A 23,691-nucleotide genomic window follows, 5' to 3' on the forward strand; every position below is an offset into this window, starting at 1 on the left:
CCATATTCTAGAGTGATCCAAGCTCCAGATAGCATAGCTACAAGCAATCCAACCATTTAAATTGACTCCATCAATAATGTTTATTACTCCATGAATGCACCAGACTTTTGCACTTTTTGGACAGCCAAATTGTTTCTTCTAATGTCCATCAAATTATCATTATGACCCCATTTTATAAAAACGATTACACAGCTCTTTAGAAGGATGTTCACTTGCTCTTACCCGACCCTACTTCTTAGTGTGCTTTCAAAACTTGCTCTTGAAGCTCACGATAGAAAAGCATTCTCATTTTGAATACCGAAGACTTACTACACAAGTATAATCAACCAAAATTGAACTTGCATAATTTGACCACAAAAAATGCATGACAACATAGTTTTCACAAGCATGAGAACTCATTATCTTGTTAAGCATGACAAAATTACCAATGAGGCAATCACTATACTAAAGAATTGTCTGTATGAGTTAATGATTATGTCTTTAATCCCTCAAACAACTAGTTCTAAATGATGAAAATGAGAATTGAATGCTTGAGATAGATACCAAAAAAAAAAAACTTACTACAGATCTAGAACAGATGTTTTCAGTAGCAAACAATTATTTCTGAAATACCCTGGCCTTTTGAATTTCTCAAGGTTGAATGTACAGGATTAAAATTGCCACTGTAGCAAGTTACACACTAGAACCAAGTTCTTCTTGCAGGGATTCACTAACCATACCGAGATGAGGCAATGCCTATAACTTCATTTTTGTCCGAAGTTAAGTTCCTATTCCTCCCTTGTATATTGATAGATTATATACTAATCGACACATCGTCGACGATCGCTTGGTTTATACAATGATCACTCGATCCCATCATCACGTTATCAACTATAACCATGGTTCATAAGATCACACAACAACGATCATGTTTAGCAAACACCCAGCAGCCAATCTCAATAGCATGTTTAGTTCAGCCAGGTCCAATGATGAGATAAGCACCTTCAAGGGTATAAACCAGACATGGTCGTCACTTAATCGAGTTAAATCAAATTTCAACTGGGTTCCAGCCAATGGCCAATTCCTGCTACCTTTTGGTTGCTTCGATCACATTCTATACATATTCTAGATAATTCAGAAGGTTCAGCATGCCACATCTGAGTGACACCCTGTTGATTTCGGTTGATCCCAATCGGTCCTCATCAAATCCAACAAAATTTTGACTAATCCTGCGAACTTAACTATCAACTTGGTCTCAGAGTCGCATTACAGAAGCCCTAAACAAGTCATTTGTATTAATTTAATTCATTTTGACGCATTTCCTAAACAACATTTCCAGCATCCAAAGCGACAAGAAACCATACTCCCTAATCTATTTAACGTAATGCAAATCAACAATATAAATTGCATAAAAGAGCCACAAACTTACCATAAAGTTCGTCAGGCAAATCTTGCCAGCATCGGCTACCGACCGCTGATCCTCCTCCTTGACCACGATGTCCTCTTCCTCGTCCTCATCAGAAGAGCCCTGGCGAGCCTGGTCTCCCTCTCCTCGTACTCTTCATGTCCTCCACCACCTCCAGCTTGCTCCGGCTCCGAGCGCCTGTCTTCCCGAAAAGAACCACGTCCCAGATCGACCTCTTGGGGTCGATCGGAGCCTGCGTGGAAGGGAGAAGGCGGATCTGTTGAAGTCGGCGAAGGATCGAGAGAGGCAGGAGTGGTATAGACCAGAGGCAAGGATCTTAGAAGTTGAGAGAGAGAGAGAGAGAGATGGCTCTTATCGTCTCAGACCACGGTTTTAAAACGGCCTTCACTTTCCCTCCTCTTCTTAGGACGTGTTTCCGTTTCAGACTACGGTTTTAAAACGGCCTTCACTTTCCCGCCTCTTCTTCCTCCCGTTGAACCGGTTCGATCAAACAACAATGATCGAGCTATTTATCGGTTCGAACTGATTTAAATTAATATTATAATATTAATTAAATCAAATAATATTGAAATCAATATAATAATAATATTATTATTATTATGAAATGTATCGATGAAATTAAAGTATCATGACGAGGATGTAGTTCTTACTTAAATTGACTATACGAAGACAATATAATAATAATAATAATAAGATTATGAAATCTATCAATGAAATTAAATTGATGTATGAACTGCTACAAAAATTCCAATGGCAATTGTCAAACAAATATCCTTCATTTGGATGAAAGATTAATAACATTTGTTAACAATTATCTGAATGTTTAGTATATAAAGAAATAAACTTTATGTGAAGCAAAATACTGGTAACGATAAGCTACATGATTAAAACTCATAGTTATTATTGTTGGAAAGAATAGAAGATAAGAAGAATTATTGAAGAAGCTTTATCGAAGAAGCTTGAATGCATTAACATGTTCTCTCCTATTTATACAGATTAGGAGGAAAGATTTTCTCATATAATTAGAAAATTTTTATCTGTTATTAATTATTTATCAAAATCGATGGAAGGGTGGTGATGTATCAAATGAATTTATCAATAATATCAAATGATCCCAAACTCTATTGAGCAAAATTTTACACTCGTAATATCAATTTGACTGTCGTATATCAAATTCATTTACTAAGTGTCTAGTGATAATGTATCAAATATGCTCCTCAATAATGGTAGGTTTGGAACCCTACCTAATAAAGTTTACACTTAAAGTACTCATTAGTACTTGCGTACGAGACTAAATGTTGAATGTTCAAAATAATTCATCATGTGACGACATGACTTGTATTTTGTCAATCGAAACTCAACATGTAAAATTCAGTCGAAATGTTGTATAAAATCCCGACGTGATATCTTGTGATTAGCTATGATAAATTATGAAATAGTGAAAATCACATAGAATGATATAAATTAATAATAGGAAATAGAGAGATATAAGAAGTTTTTACTACAAACTTTAAATATTTTTTAAGAAAATATTAACCATAAATATTGCATACCCAATAACAAAAATAATTATGTAGCTGCTCGCTGGATGCCGTGCAGGAGATCGGACAAACGGGTGTGTGCTGTCCACTGCCCTGCACGAACTTTTCACCACTTCAAAAGATGACACGCCCACTGATTGCAAGGAGAGAGAAGGTCAGATGGGACCAATTACTTCCCACTCTGGTAGACCCCATCGCATCATGCGGTCTTTCAATTCGGTAGGTAAGTGTCCACTGCTTTTCCTTGCTTCCTCCTCCAGGAATCAATCATTCCCCTCACCTCAAGCACAACACACATCTTCTAATGGCGAAGAGATTCTAATTCTAAGTTCGACACACTCCTGCTGCTTCCACAAGGATAGAGCAAATCTTCTAAAGCTAGATTATGTCTCGCCAATGATCCGCTAACGAGTCAACCGAGCAGAGCAGAGCAGAGCAGCGGAGAGGAGATGATGATGATGATTACTGCTGGGAACAGCAGTGGACAAAGGAAGGAAGAAAAGAAGGCACCATCGTGACCCACCTACTCGTTTTAACTTTTGCCCACAGTTTGGGGGGTCTAATAATTAAAGGAATCTTAGTACCTCTGCTTCCTCCTTAACGGAGACAATGCATGTAGTGCCGCTGCGCGATCCAAAGCAGAGGAGGGCACGTAGATCCAGCTTGTGACTCGGGACCCCTCTCGCCTCCGCCGCTCACGCTAGTTACAGTCGTGAGACCGATCCCGTGTGTTGGCGAAGCAGGTCGAGATCGACGGGAGCAGTGAGTGGATCGAGAAGGTGCAGACAACGCACCTTTTACCCGCTCTAGCATTTTCCAGAACAGGTGGACGGCATTCGGTAGCCCCACTGACCCACACCAATCCTTTCTGCTGCTCCTCCAAAAATGATTGCTCTCGTCGTCTCCGCATCCGTAAAACATCGACAGCTAATGACTCGGATGCCATGTACTGATGGAAATGTATCGTTTGCTTCCCCTGATGATGATGAGCCAGCAAACCTTCCTGCACAACTCTCCCGGTGCTAATCACTGGGATGAAACTACTATTAAGCCTTTCGGAAGCTTTTCTTCGGAAATGGAGGCTTCCGATCACAAGTGCTGTTGCATGAAACATCGTTTGCGAGCAAATCCTGTTGCCCTGTGCGCTCAGCAGTCCGCAGCTTGTTGTTGTTGGTGTGCTGCCACACCTCTTTTGCCTTGGCTGCGAGGTGGTGGCCACTGAGTTCCGTTTCGGATCGCAGAAGATGACCACATTCCCCAATCAGATACTCGGTTGATGTGTACTCTCACGTCGACTACAAACCACCCGCCCATGTCCAAGAATCCAAAAGCTCCCCATCCCTCTCATCCTACTCTTCCCCAATCCCCTTCGTTGCTTCCACTCCACCAACCTGTTCCTGCGGTGCACCACACGCTGCCCTTCCCCTTTAAAGCCCTCGCAGCGCCACCGCCACGCAGGAAAGGAGAGCATATCAACGGTAGCAGCGGCAGCGGCGACGACAGTGACATGGCTGGTCTAAGCGTTCTCTTGGAAACACACAACAGTTTGCCAAAATACACTCACATCATAAGCAAAACCTCCCTCGTTAAGAACTCGTCTCTCTCTTCTCCTCCTTCCTCCTTCGCCACCAGCCCTTTCCTGGAACGCTGCTACCTTTGCCGGAAGAAGCTGCAACAGGGCAATGATATCTACATGTACAGGTGAGTCACAGAACCTTTGGCTTCCGCTCATTCTCATCTCTGCCCCGTTTGCTCGCTCTCCAAGTTTCGGTCGGGTGGGTTTTCGCCCTGCAGGGGGGACCGAGCGTTCTGCAGCGTGGAGTGCCGCTGCCGCCAGATATTTATGGACGAGGAGAGCGGGCGGAGGGACCAATGCTCCCTCGCCGCCGCGGCTGCCTCGGCGGCTGACGCCGGAGCCCAGTCGGACCGCGGCCGGCCGGGGAGGGCGACCCGAAAAGGGCGGGCCGTGGCCGGTGGTTTCGCCTAGTGTCGTTACTGCTTTGGCCAAGCACCTGGTTTTGGTGTATTGACCAAAATACCCTCGCCTTGCTATTTTCCCCCTCTTCATTCCATTCTGAAGGGAATGGGTTTGCGGGAGCCTCATGTACTCTGTTCCTTCTCGGATTACATTGTTTTGTTCTTACTTCGATAAATAAACATATTATATATATATATATATGTATGTATATATATTAGGCTATAAAAAATATAAATGCACATTCACAGACACACTCCATTAATGCACTCTTTCTCTGTTTGCATACTCCATTTTGTTTTAGTTCGGAACCACTTTTCTGCAACGTTGGAGAAGAACTTTTCTTTCTTTCTTTGGTTTTACCTTTTTCTAAAGAAGATGCCTCAAGAACATGTCAAAAGGAAGTCTCAGAATCGAGTCTCCCCATACCAAATCAGAGAAGTGCTGCAGAGATCAATGTGTTAGAGAACAGAGTGGTTTCCAGGAACAAAGCAGAAGCTTAACATTTGTGTTCTCTTCCTCAGTTTACGATCGCTAGATAGATGTCTGATGGAGACATGATTGGGTCCCGACTTTATACAAAGCACCAAAAGCTGACTCAGATGATCATGTGAAAACTATATGTGTTTGGCACGCAAGTTACTGATGATTGAATGTTTGATTGTACTGCTCGCTTCGATGAGACCATACTAATCCGATGGTGGGTGAAGAAGAAGCCCACCACCACCATATGCTTGATTTGATCTTGCGGCACTCACCATTACCCACTGCCAAGGAGGTGATGACGTGTGTAATAGAAATCGATATCGGATCTGTTATCGTCCTCGAATTTTATCAGTATATATATATATATATATATATATATATATATATATATATATATATATATATATATATATATATATATATATACTTTAAATTTTTATTTTTAATATTAGTAAAATATTTTTTGGTCTCCCTCTTTTAATTACTATTCATTCATACACACCTTACTAATTATCTTATATTTTATGAAATATATCGATTTATTCTTTTTTTATAAAAAAAATATATATTTAATAGTAATTTCATCCATTCATTTTAATAATATAATTTCGAAGATAAGCCAGAATTTAATATTATAATTCATTATTTACCCTTTACAAATTTAAAAAAAATAATGGTGCGAATATCCGATGATCCAAAAAATATTATTGGCTTAATAATTTTTTTATATCTCATATTTACATAATTTCACTATTACTAATTTTCTTATATTTCCAAACATTTTACTTGTTGAAAAATCCCACAAAATTGTTCTGCGATCATCACAACCGTCGATGGGTGCTGATGGCGGGACCCAGACATCCGCCAACCGCTGACGGCCACCTGTACCCGTTACACGAGGAGGCCACTCGAGTAGCGGTCGATTTCTCACCCTAAATAAAGCATGCATGAATGGGAGGGAAAGACCGCCCCGCACCCTAAACCCTGCTTTCGCTGGGAGAGGGTTTCGGAGCCGTCACGGCGGAAAGGTTCTACTTCCCTTGCTCGACGCCGCTCCTTCTTCTGTAAGACTTGCCTCTTCTCGGGGTTCTTGGTGGGGGAAGAAGACTTCTTGGTGGTCGACAGCCATGGCGAGGCTTCTCCGGTCCGCTTCTTTTAAGCGAGCCTTCTTTAGCTCAGAGGTTCTGTTCTTCACTCAAAAATCTTCTGTTTCCATTCTTCTGCAATGCGTCCACTAAGATCGATTTCTTTACACCAAGAAACCCTTGTCGAACGTGATTTGTGGTAGCCATTTTCATTAATATACGCACGAAAGAGGAAGGAGGGAAAAATGCCCCAAACTCTAAACCCTTCTTTGTCGGAGAGGGTTCTCGATTCCCTAATGGCCGCCATGGCAAGACACGTGTGAGGTTTCCCTTGGTATCGAAGCCGAATGAGAGTTCTTGGTGGTCGACGGTCTCGGGTGTGCTTTCTTTAAGTGAGCCGTCTTTGCTTCAGAGGTTCTATTCTCTACCTAAATCATTTGTTTTCATCGTTATGCTGTGCTATCAGGTTACTAAGACCGATTTCTTTACACCAAGAAAGCCTCTCTTGAACGTAAAATCGTGTCGTGCACCCCAAATCCTAAACCCTTTTCTGTAAGAGAAGGTTTTGGAATACCTAATGATCACCACGGCAACAAACATGTGACGTTTCCATACCTTCGTCGCCTATTCTCCTTTGTCTAAGGCATCCCCCTTATCAGTGTCTTCAGCCATGGCGGCGTTTTTCTAGTGCGCTTCTCTTTGCCTCGTAGGTTGTATTATCGACTTAAATCATTTGTTTCAATCGTTCTGTGGTTCCATCAGGTTACAAAGATGGAATTCTTGAAACTAAGAAGCCTTTGTTGGACGAAAAATCAAGTCCTTCTTAGTGTTTTGTGGTCTATTTCAAGCACTTAAATCATTTTTCTACTGATGATCAAAGGTATAATACAGTAAAGTTAATGATAGTAAGGAAAGGGTTTTCTGGTTTCCATTTAGCATTTCTTTCTTCATGATTCTGCAAACCGTAATAACCAGGTTTTAGTTTCAATATGATCAATCAAAAGAAGATTTCAGTCGTCACAGTTTGGACTATTTTGTTGCTTTCTGTCACATTGCTAATTGTTTTGTTGCAAATGTTTCTGCTTGCAGAAATATGGGCCAGAAATCAGGGGAGCTAATATCCAATTCTACAACTTTTCTAGTAAAGGTAACAGGAGTACATGATTCATGTATACATGGTTATGGTGTTCTTACACTTCCAGCATCTTTCTTTTCTTTCTTTTTATTTCTGTCGATTCGTTATATAGTCAAATGGAAGACCTGGTATATATGCAGAGAAGCTAACAACACTTCAACTGTAAAGCAATATGGAAAATGTTTATTAACAGATTATGCTAGGTTATACAGTAACTATTTCTTGGTCAGTTTATTTTCTCTGATCTATATTCTGATAATCCTGAAATAAAAGATGTGTTTAGGTGGATTATTAGGTATATGTTATGATTGACACCTGTTCTAAATCTCAAAATTTCCCTAAGTTCTGTTCTTTTTGATGGTTCGAGTTATGCACACATGCTTGGGATTTTCTTCAGCCATGTCCATGTACTAGGCTATATTGATCAGTGCCATTTTGGTTGATCTGAACCTGAACTGCAAAGTGTGTTATTGTAGGAAAAAGTAAATCGAAGCCAGTTGGAACTGAAACTGGTGAAAATAACCTGTCGAAGAAAGATCTGGCTTTACAGCAAGCCTTGGACCAGATTTTAACTTCGTATGGAAAAGGCTCGATCATGTGGCTTGGCCGTTCTGCTGCTCCTAAAGAAGTTCCTGTTGTGTCTACAGGATCTTTTACATTGGATATGGCATTGGGAATTGGAGGTCTTCCGAAGGTACCCACTTATATTTGTCAAGTCTGCTAAATATTTGTACCGTTGGATGAGTTCTTTAACAAATTGACTAGTTCTTAGACTTCGTTAGTAGTCGCAGTTAAAGTAATAGTTCTGAAACATTATATTTTATATAGTAATATATATTCTCTTGATGGTAGTTTTAGTTCTGTGCTTATTCTTAGATTAAGTAGCTTATTAATTCTCTCACATTTTTTGTTTTCCTTCATATGTAGTTCAATATGAGTCTCTGAATTGAGCTTAATTTTTCATAATTATTTGGATGATGATAACATAGAAGAACATGTTGTCCCAGCTACTGAGGCATTTGGCTGTTTGTAGATATCTTGGACACTCCCACCATGTAAGTGAGGACAATTTGTCAATCCAAATAGTGAAACATTATGCTCATTTATAGTCTTGAATACTTGCATTAACAGCTTGACAAATCATTAGCACAATCTTAACAAACTCAGAACACCATGAACCCTGTTAAAATCACCAGCTAAATTCTGTTTCATCTCAACTTCGTCTTGCACAAATGAGTTATCCGAACAACATCTGTGAGAAGCTCACACCTAAGTGAAGGCTTCTACAAGGTTGTTGAAGTGGTTTGAACAGCTTGTTTTCCTTCCAAGTCATCGAAGCCAGGTGTGGTGTTTATTATATTCTTCCCTCTCATCTTCAATGCTGGGGAATCAAATGCTTTTGACCCTTGATGAAGCTTTATTCTTGGTATCATGATGCTGGAGTTCATCAGAGTGACAACCACTATGTGTGAAATTTAGAACATGGAGGATTAGCAATGATTTACTTTGATGTCGCTCCTGGGCAAGTCAATTCTCTGTTCTCCCATAGAATTACTTTGTTTTTACTATAGTTATCCCGTCATGCGTTGGCTGATTCATCATAATTTATGGCATGCAACCTTGTCTATATAATTGCAATTATCCTCTAGTGTAACCTTATCTAAGTATTCTTCCCTCTCATCTATGTAGAGGAATCAAATGCTTTTGATCCTTGATGGAGCTTGGAGCTCCCATCATTTTGAATCTATTTTAGGCAGAGATATAAAAGGCCCATGTTGGTTCTTATAATTCAAAAAACAAAATGATCAATCTGATCTCAGGAATTTGCCAGGCAATAGATATGCACTTTCTTCTTTACTGCCTGAAATTGGTTTTCCTATTTAATGGGATCTATACCATATGCAATGTCGAAAAAGCAGACACTTGATTATGTGGTTATGCAGACATTTTGGATGAAAGATAATATTTCTGTCGGTTTATTGAAATAAGCTTCCATTATATGGTCAAAAGTGACCCCTGAACATGTGATGGGGGACGAGTGTTATTTTTTCAGAGGTATAATTCTCATTGTGCTGTTGACGTGTGCTCAATTTTGTCACACTTTTCTTCATAAAAAAAGCCCATTAATTTGCTTTCATCAAGTGGCCAACAACATTAGCAACAATGTCCCACCGGTCACTTATTGAGTATTGACTATAAAAAAATGTTGGATATGTTAATAACTCTTTTTATGTAATTATCCACTGGGTTCTGAAATGCTCGCCTTTTGTGTCTGGCAGGGCCGTGTTGTGGAGATATATGGTCCAGAAGCTTCTGGAAAAACTACACTTGCTCTTCATGTTATTGCAGAAGCACAGAAGAACGGAGGTAATGTTGTTTGGACTTCTTGCAATCTGACATGCTTCCTTTGAGTAATGTTCTGCATATTTCTGAAACAGTTGGTAGTCTTTAATAAACAATTTAGAGAGAAATATGCAGTAGTTGGCATGATCGTCAATCAAAAAAGTTAGTGCATATTGCTGAAACAGTTGAATTGTATGTTGATAATCATGCCTCTGAAAGAATTAATTTTATCACCGCACAACTTATTGTGGTGCATGGGGCAGGGGAATACATAAAAAGCACTCTCTTATAAAGAGTAACTTAAACATCCTTAGGTGATCGTGGTATTTCGAATATCTCAAACACTTCATATTTAATCTATCCTGCATGCACTAACTTTCTAGATTTGTTTTATTTTACAGGTTATTGTGCTTTCATAGATGCAGAGCATTCTCTGGATCCAGCGTTGGCAAAGGTTATTGGTGTTAACACTGATAATTTTCTTGTTTCACAGCCAGATTGTGGTGAGCAGGCACTTAGTCTCGTCGATACTCTAGTTAGGAGTGGCTCAGTTGATGTTGTGGTTGTAGACAGTGTAAGTCGTAAAGGACTCTGAGTTGTTACTTAAAGATATCTGCTTCTTTCCTTTTTCTATTTCTTGAACCTAGAGATGGATTTTGCATCATGGTCTAATTGTTATAGTTTGTCAGACATGAAGTCTTGCATTCAACTGATGATCTATGCATGGGATTCTGTAACATACATATCTTGTATAAACTGTAAAGTGAAATATCTTCCTGCTAATTACATTCTCATCGATCTTGAGTCTGCATATTCAAGTTATTGTGGACACTGCAATGGTGGACAAATCTAGAAGTATTTTGATAGCCGAAAATTTTGAAGTTTAAAAATTTAAAAATAGGTGTTAAAATATGTTGATAACCTTTTGCCCTTGATTTTCTTCTGGAGTTCAGGTGGCCGCCCTCGTACCTAAAACTGAACTTGATGGTGAAATGGGAGATTCCCATGTGGCACTCCAAGCAAGGTTGATGAGCCAAGCTCTTCGCAAGTTGACCCATTCACTTTCCCAGTCGCAGACACTCTTGTTATTTATTAATCAGGTAAGTTTTAAACACATGCAAGCAAGTTTTCAGCTATATTTGCTCAGAGTTTCTCTTGTATGTAATTGATATAAAAGCTTCATAAATTTAAGAATTGAACTTGAGCCTCAACGCTACCAATTCTCTGGAGTCTTTTTATCTTTGTTTGGGCCTCCTTAGAAATAGTTTTTTGTATGTGTCATTTACAAAAAATTGTTTTTCCTACTTCATCATGGCTGCATTATCTGAAGGATAATTCTAATACAGGCTAAGCAGTTGATTCCAGTTTTCATACATGGTAATGATAGATAGTCACAAGTTATATTTTTTGGTTTGTATTTATCCACAGCTTTCTGTGCTGTCAAATTGATGATGGTATTTTGAGTTATGGATTTTTGATACTACACTGGATTTTGGCTCCTGCTTCATGAATTTGTTGACAGCCATTAGCAATCAGTTGATGGATGTTATGGCATATGGCATTGCACCTCGGGGAACTTATTTACATGCATAATGTGTGCTGGGCCTGCCATAATGCATATGTACCTAAGTGACATGAACAAAAAGAAAATTTGTTTGATTATACCCACCTTGACTTTGTATTTTTGGGTTTAGTTGAGAAAATTGCAAGCTCAATGAAGCATTGAAAATCATTAATTGAATGACTGATTCATACGGCAACACTGCAATGAAATGAAGCTATGCGCTGGTCTTATTGCCACGATTTGTCTTTGTAAACATGTAACATGGTATATGCAGGACACTCATAAAATACCTACATTGGTTCCGGTGAATTTCTGATATTTTTCCATTGCCACACACAGCAAAAGTTTGGAACCTGAGATGCATTTACTAAATTCTTGGTCTGTCCTCCCATTTTTGTAGGTTAGAGCAACTATGAAGACATTTGGATTTGGTGGGTCAACAGAAGTGACCTCTGGCGGCAATGCCTTAAAGTTCTATTCATCTGTTCGCCTTAATGTCAGAAAATTTGGCTTGGTTAAAAAAGGCGACGAGGTATTATAATTACACAAAATTCAATTGCCATACTGATTGTAGTTTCACTAAACATTTTGTCCAGAACTGGATTTGCCATAAAATTCTAATTAATCACGGTGAGTTCTAGAAATGCACACTTGAGAGTTACTGTATGGTTTTAACTTGTGGAGTGGGAAGTCTTTGCCATCGTTATATTTGAACCCTTTCATTTGTGAAAAGCTAGGCTTTAGTTCAAAAGTAATTGTTTTCTCATCGGACATATCATGATTGACATTGTGGCAGACTTTGGGGAGCAATGTCCTGGTGAATATTGTGAAGAATAAACATGCCCCTCCATTTAAGACAGCACATTTTGAGCTCGAGTTTGGCAAGGGGATCTCCCGTGAGTCAGAGATGGTAGAACTAGGTTGCAAGCATAACTTTATCACAAAACGTGGTGCTGTCTATGGTTTTGACGGAAAGAGCTTCCGTGGAAAAGATGCCCTTAAACGCTATCTCATGGAGAATCAGGGGGTCCAAGAAGAACTAACGATGAAGCTGAGGGAGAAATTATGGAACAACAATGCTGATAACACGGAGGGTGGCACCCTAGATGGAGCATCTGATGCAGCAGATGACACTGTTGCCATTGTATGATGTGTCGTCATTTTGTACAAGGGTTTGGGCTTTTCTTGCAGACCATGCTCAGCCGGAAATGAAATCCAAAGGCGGTGATCGATTGGTATCTGTAATTGATCTTGTCCAGTGTAGTGGACTAAGCTTTTGATTCTGGAAGTTTGGAGGACATGGCGGCATCAGAGAGAAAGGTCCAGATTTGTAATGGCCATATGGAACTACTCTTTGCTTCGTACTTTACTATTTTTCAGATTTATGATTATATGCAAAGATTGCGTAGCAAAGTGATTTTGTAGGAGTCATCTGAGATAATGCATGTGATTTTGTAGGAGTTATCTTGTTAAAAGCTTTTTTGGCAGCAATCGTATGTATCCCTGAATTCATTAGTTATAAATGACACCAGCTTTGTGTTATTTTAAAATTATTTTATTTCCTTTAATCTCCATTTGTTTTTATTTTGATAACTAAGATTAATTTTTATTTGTTGTATTGTTGCGTTGAAATATTGTGATTTGAAGTATTGTTCCATGGCTTCTGTATGTACGTATGTATGTATTTATTTTTCCTCTCGAAGCGAAAAGTTCTCCTTCGGATCTCCCAAAGATTTTGTTTGATGCGTCGGCCGGAAACACGTAAACCAATCGGTTGAGGACTAATTCGGCGCCGACTCGGTCAACATGGGGAAAACAGATGCACGCACCTCGACGATCAATTCCAAAGAAAAACCGCCGCCTAACTCCACGGCTCGCTTTGACCTCGTCGGCAAAGCAAAGCGAAGCGTTAGAAACGTGGGGGCAACCGTTTCAACCCACCCGGGTCATGTTCTCTCACCCCAGCAGGATCCATCGCCTCGTTCTCCACAAGGACGATTGATTGACCCACACCGCACAACATATGAAGCATCTCTTTCTTCCTTCCAGAAAGAAGCGACAAAAATACTTTCGGGACCCACAACTAGCGAGGTGGAGGAACGATGTCTCCTGGCCCGGCCAAGACATGGGAACTCTACCGTAAAGACTACATCGAGATGCCAGCCGACGACGCACGCGGCTGATGGCGAAGCGCAAGAGACACCACAATTGATATGCCAGTGCGCCTTCTTCCTTCTTTCCCCCACTCTCTCTCTCTCGTGCGCCTTCTTCCGCCTTTCCCCCCTCTCTCTCTCTCTCTCTCTTTCTCTCTCTCTCTCGCTGGCACACGGTCAGTCAAAGCCCGTCCCCCTTTCCCGCAACCTTTGTTATAAAGACACCTCTCTCACCCTCTCTCTTACGCCCCATCGAGAGCGAGGAGATCAAGAAGAGCGAGGAAGAGGAAGGCCGACTTCCATCCATCGCTTCGTCCCGTCTCCTCGTCTCTCACTCTTCCTGCCTCCTCCCCCTCTTTTCTTCTTTCTACTACTACTACCTAGAGAAAAGAAAGAAAGCTCACATCTAATACACCAGATGGCTCGCTCTCTCTCGGGTGCTGCTGCTCTCGCGGCATCTCTCTCCGACAGCATCACCCTCTTCGTGAACAGGTAGGATCATCATCATCATCATCATCATCTCTCTCTCTCTCTCTCTCTCTCTCTCTCTATCTATCTATCTATCTATCTATCTATATCATACATGGATGAACCTTTGGACCCATACTTACCTCTGTTCTGTTTTGTCTCCTACAGGCGGGGATACGCTGCAGCAGCGGCGGCTGTGGGAAGACCGGCGGAAAAGAAAACGGTGGTGCGGAAGGTGGTCGACTCCTCGACTGCCGCCGCCTCTGGTTCGTCCAATTCCTGGATCCCGGATCCGGTGACCGGGTACTACAGGCCCGCCAACTTCCGGGTGCAGGATGCGGCCGAGCAGCGCAAGATGCTTCTCTCCTACAAGCAATGAACCAGCAGCTTGTTCTTTTGTTTATGCAAGTGGGAGAGAGAGAGAAGGCTGAGAGCCTCTGTGCTATCTCAATGATATGTTTCTTCGACTTCAAAAAAAATCAATCATAATGAATAAGAATTTCTACTTATTATTTACGCAATCTATCCTCGAAATACTGGGGAAGAATGGATCCACCATTAATGAGAGGAAGGGATTATAGCAAACAATTACAGAGGCAGAAACAACTGAAATGATTGAAAGGTCACTAATTCCTTATAAGTTCAATAATAATAATAGTAATAATATGCCCATGATGAGAAAATTATTTTAATGCAGACTTTCTATGCAAGAAAATGTGCAGAGTTTCTAACGAATAAAATTCAACAGCTGACTTCCTTTTTTTTATTTTGCGTGTCAAAATTTAATGCCACTATAACTTGACAGTCACTACTTCCAATTCTGTGGCGACTTGGGTGTGTTTCTTGGGTGTGAGAGACTGAAGCCCTGCTCTTATATTTCTGTGGGGTTTTTATTCCTACTACAAATATATGTAGGTGGAAGAAAGAAGTTACTTACCAAGAGATGATCATAAACAGTGTTGATTCGTCACCCCTGGTTCTACTTTTTGTGATTATTGGAAAGAGAGCAGGCCTGACAAGAACAATCGGAAGGAAAACACCAAGAGCACTTATTAATAAGAAGAGCATGCTTGTCCCAAATGTAAATGAGATAAATCAGCTAGTATCTAATGTCTGAAAGCAACTTGCCCATCCATCTAATGGAAGGGTCTACCAGATTATCTGAAGAATGAGGATTAATATTTCATCAATTATATGGACACATTGTCCCAGCAGTCATTCTTCATTATTATTTTTTGAATGATAAGATTAGATGCTCCTGGATTTGCCATCCTTTGGTTCCAGTATAAAACACTCCCATAGCAATACAATAATTAGAAAAGGCAGCTTGAGATGAAGGCTAAGAGGCCATTCTTTTCAAGTTGTGCACACGCAACGACACCTCGGGGAGGCGAAGAGGCCACCACTCTTTTATGACAAGAAACAATCATCACAAGTGTTGATGATTGCCAAACAAGATGTCAGCTTATTGTATACTCTGCTTTGTCTGCAAAACAAATTCATTACTACGTGTTGAATGATTGAATCTGGTACAGATACGTGGAACCCATGGTTGACTGTTTCCACTGATCTATCATGGGGCAAAAATTAATTGGTATGCCTGCCACCAAATCGGCAGTCTTGTTTCTTTATTTGTCCAACCAAAATATTGTCCACTCCACCGGTGTATCATCACGTTAAATTCCTTTTATCTATGTCCATTCCAGGTAAAACCCTAAACCTACAACAAGTGATATATGATCAAATTGAGATGGTTAAAACCAGTTAAAATTATCCCTCCAAAAAAATATTTTACATAATATTTCATCCCTTGAGGTATAAAAACTTACTTTTAGGGGATCACTTTTAAAACTATCTCAAATTACTAATTTGGATATCCAAGGAGAGGAGGAGAGATCGGATAAGAAAATATTTTTCAATCTCGGTTTTTACACAAATAACACCCTAGGAGCTCAATGTTTTCATCGGCACCTCGGACAACCTTGTGCGCACAAGTTTAAACCATATTGGACTGATTCAAACGTCAACAATATCTTCCTGTAACACCAAAGAAGTTCAAGTCTTGATTTATCATGATTAGGTCCTAAACAAACAAGTTTAAGTTTTCTAATGCGTCATGATGAAGGATCTCATAATGACTAGGTCCTTAAGTCTCTAACACTTCTTAGTTAGACATTAAAAGTGGATTAAGGCATTAGAATAATTTATAAGAATATGATGATGTACTATTATCAACTTAGTTTAAGGTTTTTAAGCGCTCAATAAAATTAACAAGTCAAACTCTTAAGGCAGTGATGTATACATCAAATTATTCTTGTAATAACTTAAACATATACATACACACCCTTATAATTAAACTTCAGTAGCAAATTATCATTTGATCGTCAGCAAAAACTCTAATTAACATTAGCATCCTACATAAACTTTGTTGCTGCACTCTAATTACGGAAAAAATAATAAAAATATGTCACACATTTCACACATTCATATTTTTTTAACTTGATAATCATAATGAGTAGGATAATTAATACATGCATAAATGTTACATTAAAGACTACAAATATGCTGTTTTCAACTTTGCAAATGATAGATATGTATAAACTCCTTTAGATCATTGGATGTGCTAAAGATTACCTTTTTGTTTGCGTACCTCTTGTGCAGGGGAGGTGAAAGCCCGACCTCTTGAATGAATCGCCTGCAGGAGATCCAGCAAGGCGCCATTTTTCTTGCCCACTGTGAACAGCTTTTCTTTCTTGCTCGCAACTCCGTCTCTTTACCTAACAAAGATCGATCAGATCAGGTGATAACCACACAGCAAAAACAAGATGAAGACCATCAACTATCTGTAGGAAGTACCGTTTTCCTCCGCGGTATCTCCAGCCTCTTCTTGGACGCCGGACCTACCCAGGAAGAGAAGCGATCGCCGAAGGGAGGAGGGAGGAGGGTTACGACTTACGTCTACCACCTGTTCGAGGAATGGCCTCAAAGAGATCTGGGGGGCGGATACCTGTGGAAATCTCGTTCCAAATGCCAATTCAGTGCCTGTTGAAGGATCTGATTCCATTGATTTAAAGAAACGAGCAAGCTCAATCGATGGCGGTTTGCTCGCACTGTATGCCGATCAATCAAGATGATGGTTCTTTTGGTCGGTATCGCCAACCCTTGATTTACCGAATGCAAAGCGTACATTCCCATTTCGACAGCTCTTGGCAGATCAATCGAGTCCAAGTTCGTTCCAGAAGGCCCACATAGGTTCACAGCGTCACCATGATCAGTTCGATGGTTGCGCGAGAATGAAAAGGAACAAGAGAAGAAGGGCCCAAGAAATTTACACAAAAGCAACACCAACAATCCCGGAAGAATGCGGAAATCATAACAACAACAATCCAAGAAAAAATTGGAAATCACAACAACAATAGTCCAAGAACTGGAAATCACAACGACGATCCAAGAAGCATGTGGAAATCGCAACAACAAACCCAAGAACAATGTGGAAAACACAACCAAGGATAGGGAACTAATCACCAGATCGGAGATGTCCGTTCTCGAGGGATCCCCGGTCTCGGAAATCGGCGGCATTCGTCGGTGATCCAGCGATGAGAACGGAGGGTGCCGTACGAGGTCCAGCACGGACGATCAATAAAATAGGTCATCTCCACAAGATCGCCACACGAACAGACCGAAGTATCCCCTCCAAACCCGCTACCAATCACGACCCTCCAATCCCCGCATCTCAACCGTTCGATATATATATATATATGTGTGTGTGTCATGGAGGATTGTACAAAAGACTACAGTTCTGCACAAAATTCCTTTTTCCTTTATATTTCATTCGATAGCAATCTAAAATGGGACATAAAGACTACAATTTGTTCACTAACTTGCAACCCCAAAAATCTGTGGCAACAGTGACAAACAATTGTGAAAGAAGGGCATTCAATTGCAACTTCCAAATAAATGTAGCAATTAAATGATAGCCTGTCTATAAAATTTGGTAGTAACATAGGCATGAAACCATCATTTGGTAGACATCGATTGAAAGAGAAGCTCTAATCACGGGAAGAAATTGTCATGAGATGCATGGAGAATCGAGAGTCGTCAGGAGAGGAAATCACTCTTAATGGTTCCTTAAATCTTGGACAAGCAGCAGTCGACCTCAAGAATTTGAGTCCTTGGACAGTGATCACTTGGTATCATATTAGCTCCAGAACATTGGGAAAGGGTCTACCATTTACCTCCTCTCTCCTCATGATCTGCATTTGATTCCTTGTTATCGCCTTGCATCACATCTGAACTGCTATTGTTTCTTACAGCATCTCTAACAGGATCATTTAGAAGAGGCCCTCCAAAAAAGATTGACCGTCCAGTGTACACCAATCTCTCTTGTTGTGATAAAGGCGGCAATATCGAGGAAGAAGCCTTCAGAGTAGCTCTTCTGTCGTAAGTACTAGTTTCTGGAGAGGGATTAACCAAGGAAACCCGAGAGGTTCTAGGTGGCACCTCTGTGCTCACCATTCCAGCAGCAGCTGGCACTGACACAAACCTACCGGCTTCTTGATCCCAAACCACAGTAGCCCTTTTGTTGTCCCTAACAACTGCAGCAGAAGATTGGAACATTGTGTTGTTTTGGGTAGTTGGAGGACCCCTTGGAATGAAATGAGGTGGCCGCTGCTCGGTGACAGGATGTTGCAAAGGGAGTGAGCTGAGAGCAACAGATTCATAAATGTGAACCGGACTGCTAAGGCTGCTTGCGGTTTGTGTGCCAGTTTCAAAGTCTTCCTTGCTAGCAATACTTTGCAGTTCGGAATTTCTTAGAGGAGACAGTTTCACTTCACTTCTGGATTCTTTACTCGCACTATAATCAGCGCTCAAGCTGCTCCGCACGCTTGCGTTGCCGCTAGAACTACCATCAGTATGAGGCACATGATGAGCCTCTATGGGCCTAAGGACCGAAGATGATGCCCTGGCCTTCGCTGCTGCTCTTATTGCCTCATTAGAGTCCAATTTGGCAAGCTTCCAAGCACTAATCTTAACAGCCTTTTTGGACTTGTTGGCTCTTTCCACAGACCCAACTGCATCTGGATCAACAGTTGAAGGCACCATTCCAGGCCCCAAATGAGAGATGACTTCATCCTGATGAAAGAAATTAACAGAATGATCAACGTGGATAGAAATTAGCTGCTTTTTCAAAATTCATGAGGAAAACAACAAAATCAGAGAAGAAAAAAGTAATAATAGCCGGCCTCGAGCGTAAGCATTATCATCTTAGTGGTTCCATCATTCTAGTCCAAAAATAATTGCTTCTCCACAATTTATTTAGCTGTGGCACAAATACTAGGTGAAGCCTCACCTGCTGATCAACAAATACCCTTGGAGGTGTGCACCATACACCTTTATATTGAAGACCAAGAGAACTTCCGATGCTTAAGCTGGTTGTTGCGGAATTCGTAGGGGAGTAAAGAGTATTAGGTTCTTCTTCATCTCCTGATACTGGAGGTGCCTCACTCATCGCTCTCATTGCAACAACATATTCATAGGTGGTAATTCCCTAGAAAAGGAGGGAAGGAATGAAATTGTTGATGCGTGCAATACTTTAAATGTAGCTGAACTATGTTTCAAGACAAACCTTTTTTATCAGTATCATGTGGAAAAAGAAAAGTTCTCCGAGAGGTACACATGCTAAAAGTGAAACCGCAATACAGATGGCCTACACAAGCAAGAATTTCCAAAATAAGGGTATTGTTACCATTGTATCTGCTAAGTTACCATATTATGCAGTCAACAAATGGAATCTGTTTAAGAGTATTGATTGCAGAAGTAACTGAAGCATATATAAGATAAAATTATTTGACATTAAGAGAAGGGATTAAAACTTGAGTTTTCTTATATTCTTCACACTCATGCTGCAATAACACAATCGTGATAAAGAAGCACAGGATAGTATAAAGGCAAAATCAGTTGTAGAAAAATGATCACTTGATCAGCAGAGAAACTGATCTAATATGCTTGAATGTAATCAATGCAAGAATCTAGCCTGATATGACCAAAGATAGTGGAAGTCTCAGCAAAATCATGTCAATGAAAATGTGAGAAGTCCATCAAAGTCTCAGAAAGAGAACATGAGAGATTCATCTGAAAAAGATACCAAGGAGCAGACTTCTTAAAACACATAGCAATTATCTAGCAGCCAGTGTTGTTTGAAAGTCATAAAAAATGCTTTATCTATCATGCTTTTTCATTCAAAATATTTCACTAGCAAAAACCGAGTGTTAATACTCTAAATATGACTGATTATGACTGAGAATAACCCATATAATTGCAACAGACATCTTTGATCTTTCAAACTTACTATGATAGCAGCAACTGGACCACGAGAAAAACCATTTCCAAGCTTTTCCTTGATATTGGCTTCTGTTCCCTTCTTATCAACAAAGCAGAGTACAAAAACAGCAATGCCTACTCCAATTTCAATGGCAAGCTGGTAGATTGAATACATAGATGAAAATTAGACCTGAATAGTCAGCATGCAGTCATATCACAAGCCAGAAATGTTACGAAAAAAGGGAAACAACATTTTATACATACCCAGATGAGGCTAGTAGCCATCAGAGCTATAAATGTAATGTAGTTTTTCCTCCCCACACAATTATTAAGCCACTGCCAGTAAGTGTGACATATAGGCAACACATTCTGAGTTTCAAGCTAATAATGAAAAAGATACTAACAAAGATATATAAAACATAATATTACCCGACAATGATGATCAAACCCATCCACACATTTATCACAGCTTCTGCAATGTTTACTAAACTTGCATACCTGCAAAGTGAAAAGTTCAACATATGATTATGTAAGAAGAGAACTAAAAGCAATATCACCGAACACAGAGGTGACAGAATAAGATGCAAGATACTCTGCAGCATATCCATAAAGAAAACAAAATTGACATTGAGATTAGTCATAATTATGAATCTAATAGTTGCCAACCTCCAATAACGATAAAATTTTTTGTTCTTTTTCCACAAGATTTAGCTGTAATAACTAAGTTTAAGATATGAGGAGAAAAGAAAGAACCTATAAAGTTGTCATGAACCAGCAAAAATATTCTCTGTAACCTACAAGCTGTTAAAGAAAAGCAGAATTTTAAAAATAATTTAACCGCTTATATCTGATATGTGATTTTAGTCCAATGAAGTTCCACCATGGAAAACTATCAACAGCATTGTAAGTAATAATTTTATGGAAAGTAAGAGATAGGCTAAGGTGTAGGAAATAAAGCACACCAACTTAATATAATATTTTTGATAACATTATGCATATTATACTAAAAGTATAAAAGCTAATAAAGTGAGTCATTGAAATTCCCCCATACCATCCATGCTACAGTAAATAAATAAATAAATAAAAAACTATAGTTGCACAAAGAACCCTCCCATGCTGCCCCTTTCATGAATCAAGGCATCAAGCCAGATTATATAATTTGTTAACAGATTGCTGCTGATATTGAAGAACAGAAGAAAAGAACTAGTATCCAATTTGAAGTATGTGTTTGCATATAATCAAGTGATAAGAGAAAAATTGAATTAGATAAAATGAAATACGTTCCTTCATGTCACGATGATAAGCCTGCACTCAACTTTTAATTTAAAAGCAGAGAATGAATGTGCTGGAAGATTTCTGGAAAATATGTCATCTAGAACCAATACCTCAGCATTGCACAATGTACAGAACAATGCATCATCCTCATCAGGTTGCTGCTCAGTTACTTCATGTTTGCGCCAGTCTTCTTTAACAAATAATGAACAAATAAATCCAATTAAACTGCAGCGAGCAGTTCTTTTTCGTGGTCCCATCCTGGCATTTGCTTTTGAATCATCTATGGATAAATCTTGCCAATTAGAATAGACAGCCAAGAAACCTGAAAGACTGATAATCAAGCAGAACTTATTCCAATAGCATCGTTTGCAACTTTATAGTTATACCTATGCCTCGCAAACTTGGAGCACTCTTTTGTTCACTGTCAGAGTCATCATCAAACTTTGACATAATTCCAGGATCAGCAGGGTTAATTCGTGTACAACGCACATAAAGGATAAAAACCGCCAATGCCTGAAACACAAATAGGAATTACAAAAATCCCCAATAATGGAAGTTGACACCAGAAATATGTGGTGTGTTAAGATATAAGTTATGTTGGGCGAAGGAAGTCTTACCACAGGAGTATAAACAGCAATGGAAGCATATTCGATGACATCTTTACCCAGAAAAGGTGCGAAGAAGGCATAGAATGCAACAACCAGAAGAAAGAAAACTGTTATAGCAACAACCTACAGAAGATGGAAGCAGAAGAAGAAAATGAGTCCTTGAAGGAATGAATGATGCAAAATAAACAAGTCAGTGTAAAGCATAAGAGAATTTACCAGCACATTATAATGTGTTAAAATCAAGACATAAAAATATCCTGAAATACACAAGAGCATGAAAATATGTTGTTTTTGCACTTGTTATGTCCTCCTTGTTCTCTAAATATTCCCATATGCTACCAAAGTAAGGAGCCACTTTTTTTGTACTTGAGCTACATATTTTTGTTTTGTGCATGTCATTTACTTCTAGCCTAACATTATTCTTTTGGTTGTGAAAAGGATTATGCTCTGATTATTTTACTCTGTTTTTCCGGTAGTCCTCTACTGGTTAGCAGGAAAAGGGAGGATACATTAGAATCCAAGAACCATTCAGATACAGCCAAAGTTCGCAAAGCAGGAAAATGTTGTTCCATCACTATTGTTAGGCAACGCAGTGCGTATTCCAAAGAATTTGTGAAGAAAATGTTGGATCTACCAACAAATAGAAAGAAAAGATGAGAAAGAAATTAAGAAAAAAAACACAGATGTGACGCAGATAACCACAAATTCATCAAGGCAATGAAACTTGACACTCAGGATCAAACTTGAAAGATGGAAGAACAAGATTGGCCACATAGACCAAGGGTTTAAGGCACCAAAAGCTAAAATAAGGACGGACCCTTAAACCAAGAAGGCTTTTTGAAGGAACAAAAAACATTTCTGAAGACATTTCTCTCCTAGAATCAGAAGGCAAACATTTGAACGCGTAACAGGAAATACTCGAAGGAAAGAGTACCTGGAAGTTGTGTGCAGGAAGCTGCCAACCATGGCGCCTCACCATGATTTGGGAGGAGGACACCTTCAGCAACCCTTGAGGTCACATAGACGAGATCGAACGAACAGAGAGGAGATCCCACAGAGGACAAAAAAGAAGGTTCTTTTCTCCTTCTTGAGGACACAGTGAGTGGGCAGGGAACAGGCAGGAGGCCAAGAACAAGACAAAGGGCCACCCTCTCAGGTCTGGTAAGAACATAGAGAGAAGGGTCGGGGTTGGGGTTTGGGCCTCTCAGGACTCGAAATCTTCTTTGATTGGGGGGGGGGGGGCGGTTGAACAAAGAGTGCACCGCAATAGATGGTTGCTGGGAAGAAGTTGGCCTCTCTCTCTCGATGAGGTTGAGTGCTAAAGAATCATTA

The 23,691-nt window shown here is 39.9% G+C and overlaps 4 protein-coding genes across 5 annotated transcripts; 2 read left to right on the plus strand and 2 right to left on the minus strand.

Moving 5' to 3' along the window:
- Positions 1-6,348: 6,348 nt before the first annotated feature.
- LOC135652428 (uncharacterized) lies at positions 6,349-12,994 on the plus strand. The gene is made up of 8 exons (XM_065173351.1): positions 6,349-6,588; positions 7,582-7,639; positions 8,104-8,321; positions 9,907-9,994; positions 10,372-10,544; positions 10,924-11,070; positions 11,935-12,066; positions 12,331-12,994. The coding sequence occupies exons 1-8, from the start codon at positions 6,355-6,357 to the stop codon at positions 12,682-12,684; spliced, it is 1,404 nt and encodes a 467-aa protein (XP_065029423.1). The 5' UTR covers positions 6,349-6,354; the 3' UTR covers positions 12,685-12,994.
- Positions 12,995-14,105: 1,111 nt separating this feature from the next.
- LOC135653011 (late embryogenesis abundant protein Lea5-like) lies at positions 14,106-14,534 on the plus strand. The gene is made up of 2 exons (XM_065174420.1): positions 14,106-14,179; positions 14,324-14,534. The coding sequence occupies exons 1-2, from the start codon at positions 14,106-14,108 to the stop codon at positions 14,532-14,534; spliced, it is 285 nt and encodes a 94-aa protein (XP_065030492.1).
- A 456-nt stretch (positions 14,535-14,990) lies between these two features.
- Positions 14,991-17,871, minus strand: LOC108951658 (uncharacterized). Its single transcript, XM_065173353.1, has 4 exons — positions 17,681-17,871; positions 17,012-17,162; positions 16,790-16,932; positions 14,991-15,167 (listed from the first exon to the last, which is right to left on the minus strand). Exons 1-4 carry the CDS (start codon positions 17,732-17,734, stop codon positions 15,135-15,137), a joined length of 381 nt encoding a protein of 126 aa, XP_065029425.1. The 5' UTR covers positions 17,735-17,871; the 3' UTR covers positions 14,991-15,134.
- Positions 17,872-18,074: 203 nt separating this feature from the next.
- LOC103971765 (probable protein S-acyltransferase 19) lies at positions 18,075-23,553 on the minus strand. 2 transcript variants are annotated; one of them, XM_009385876.3, is made up of 10 exons: positions 23,294-23,553; positions 22,369-22,482; positions 22,138-22,264; positions 21,862-22,031; positions 20,906-20,974; positions 20,741-20,812; positions 20,505-20,633; positions 19,782-19,862; positions 19,506-19,703; positions 18,075-19,288 (listed from the first exon to the last, which is right to left on the minus strand). In XM_009385876.3, exons 1-10 carry the CDS (start codon positions 23,336-23,338, stop codon positions 18,380-18,382), a joined length of 1,914 nt encoding a protein of 637 aa, XP_009384151.2. In that variant the 5' UTR covers positions 23,339-23,553; the 3' UTR covers positions 18,075-18,379. The 2 variants fall into 2 exon arrangements, with proteins under 2 accessions (XP_009384151.2, XP_018675667.2); XM_018820122.2 differs by lacking the exon at positions 19,782-19,862 and having other exon boundaries at positions 18,258-19,288; positions 23,294-23,483.
- Between the last annotated feature and the right edge of the window lie 138 nt (positions 23,554-23,691).

Source organism: Musa acuminata, chromosome BXJ3-11, assembly GCF_036884655.1.
Source record: "Musa acuminata AAA Group cultivar baxijiao chromosome BXJ3-11, Cavendish_Baxijiao_AAA, whole genome shotgun sequence".
Lineage (NCBI taxonomy): Eukaryota > Viridiplantae > Streptophyta > Magnoliopsida > Zingiberales > Musaceae > Musa > Musa acuminata.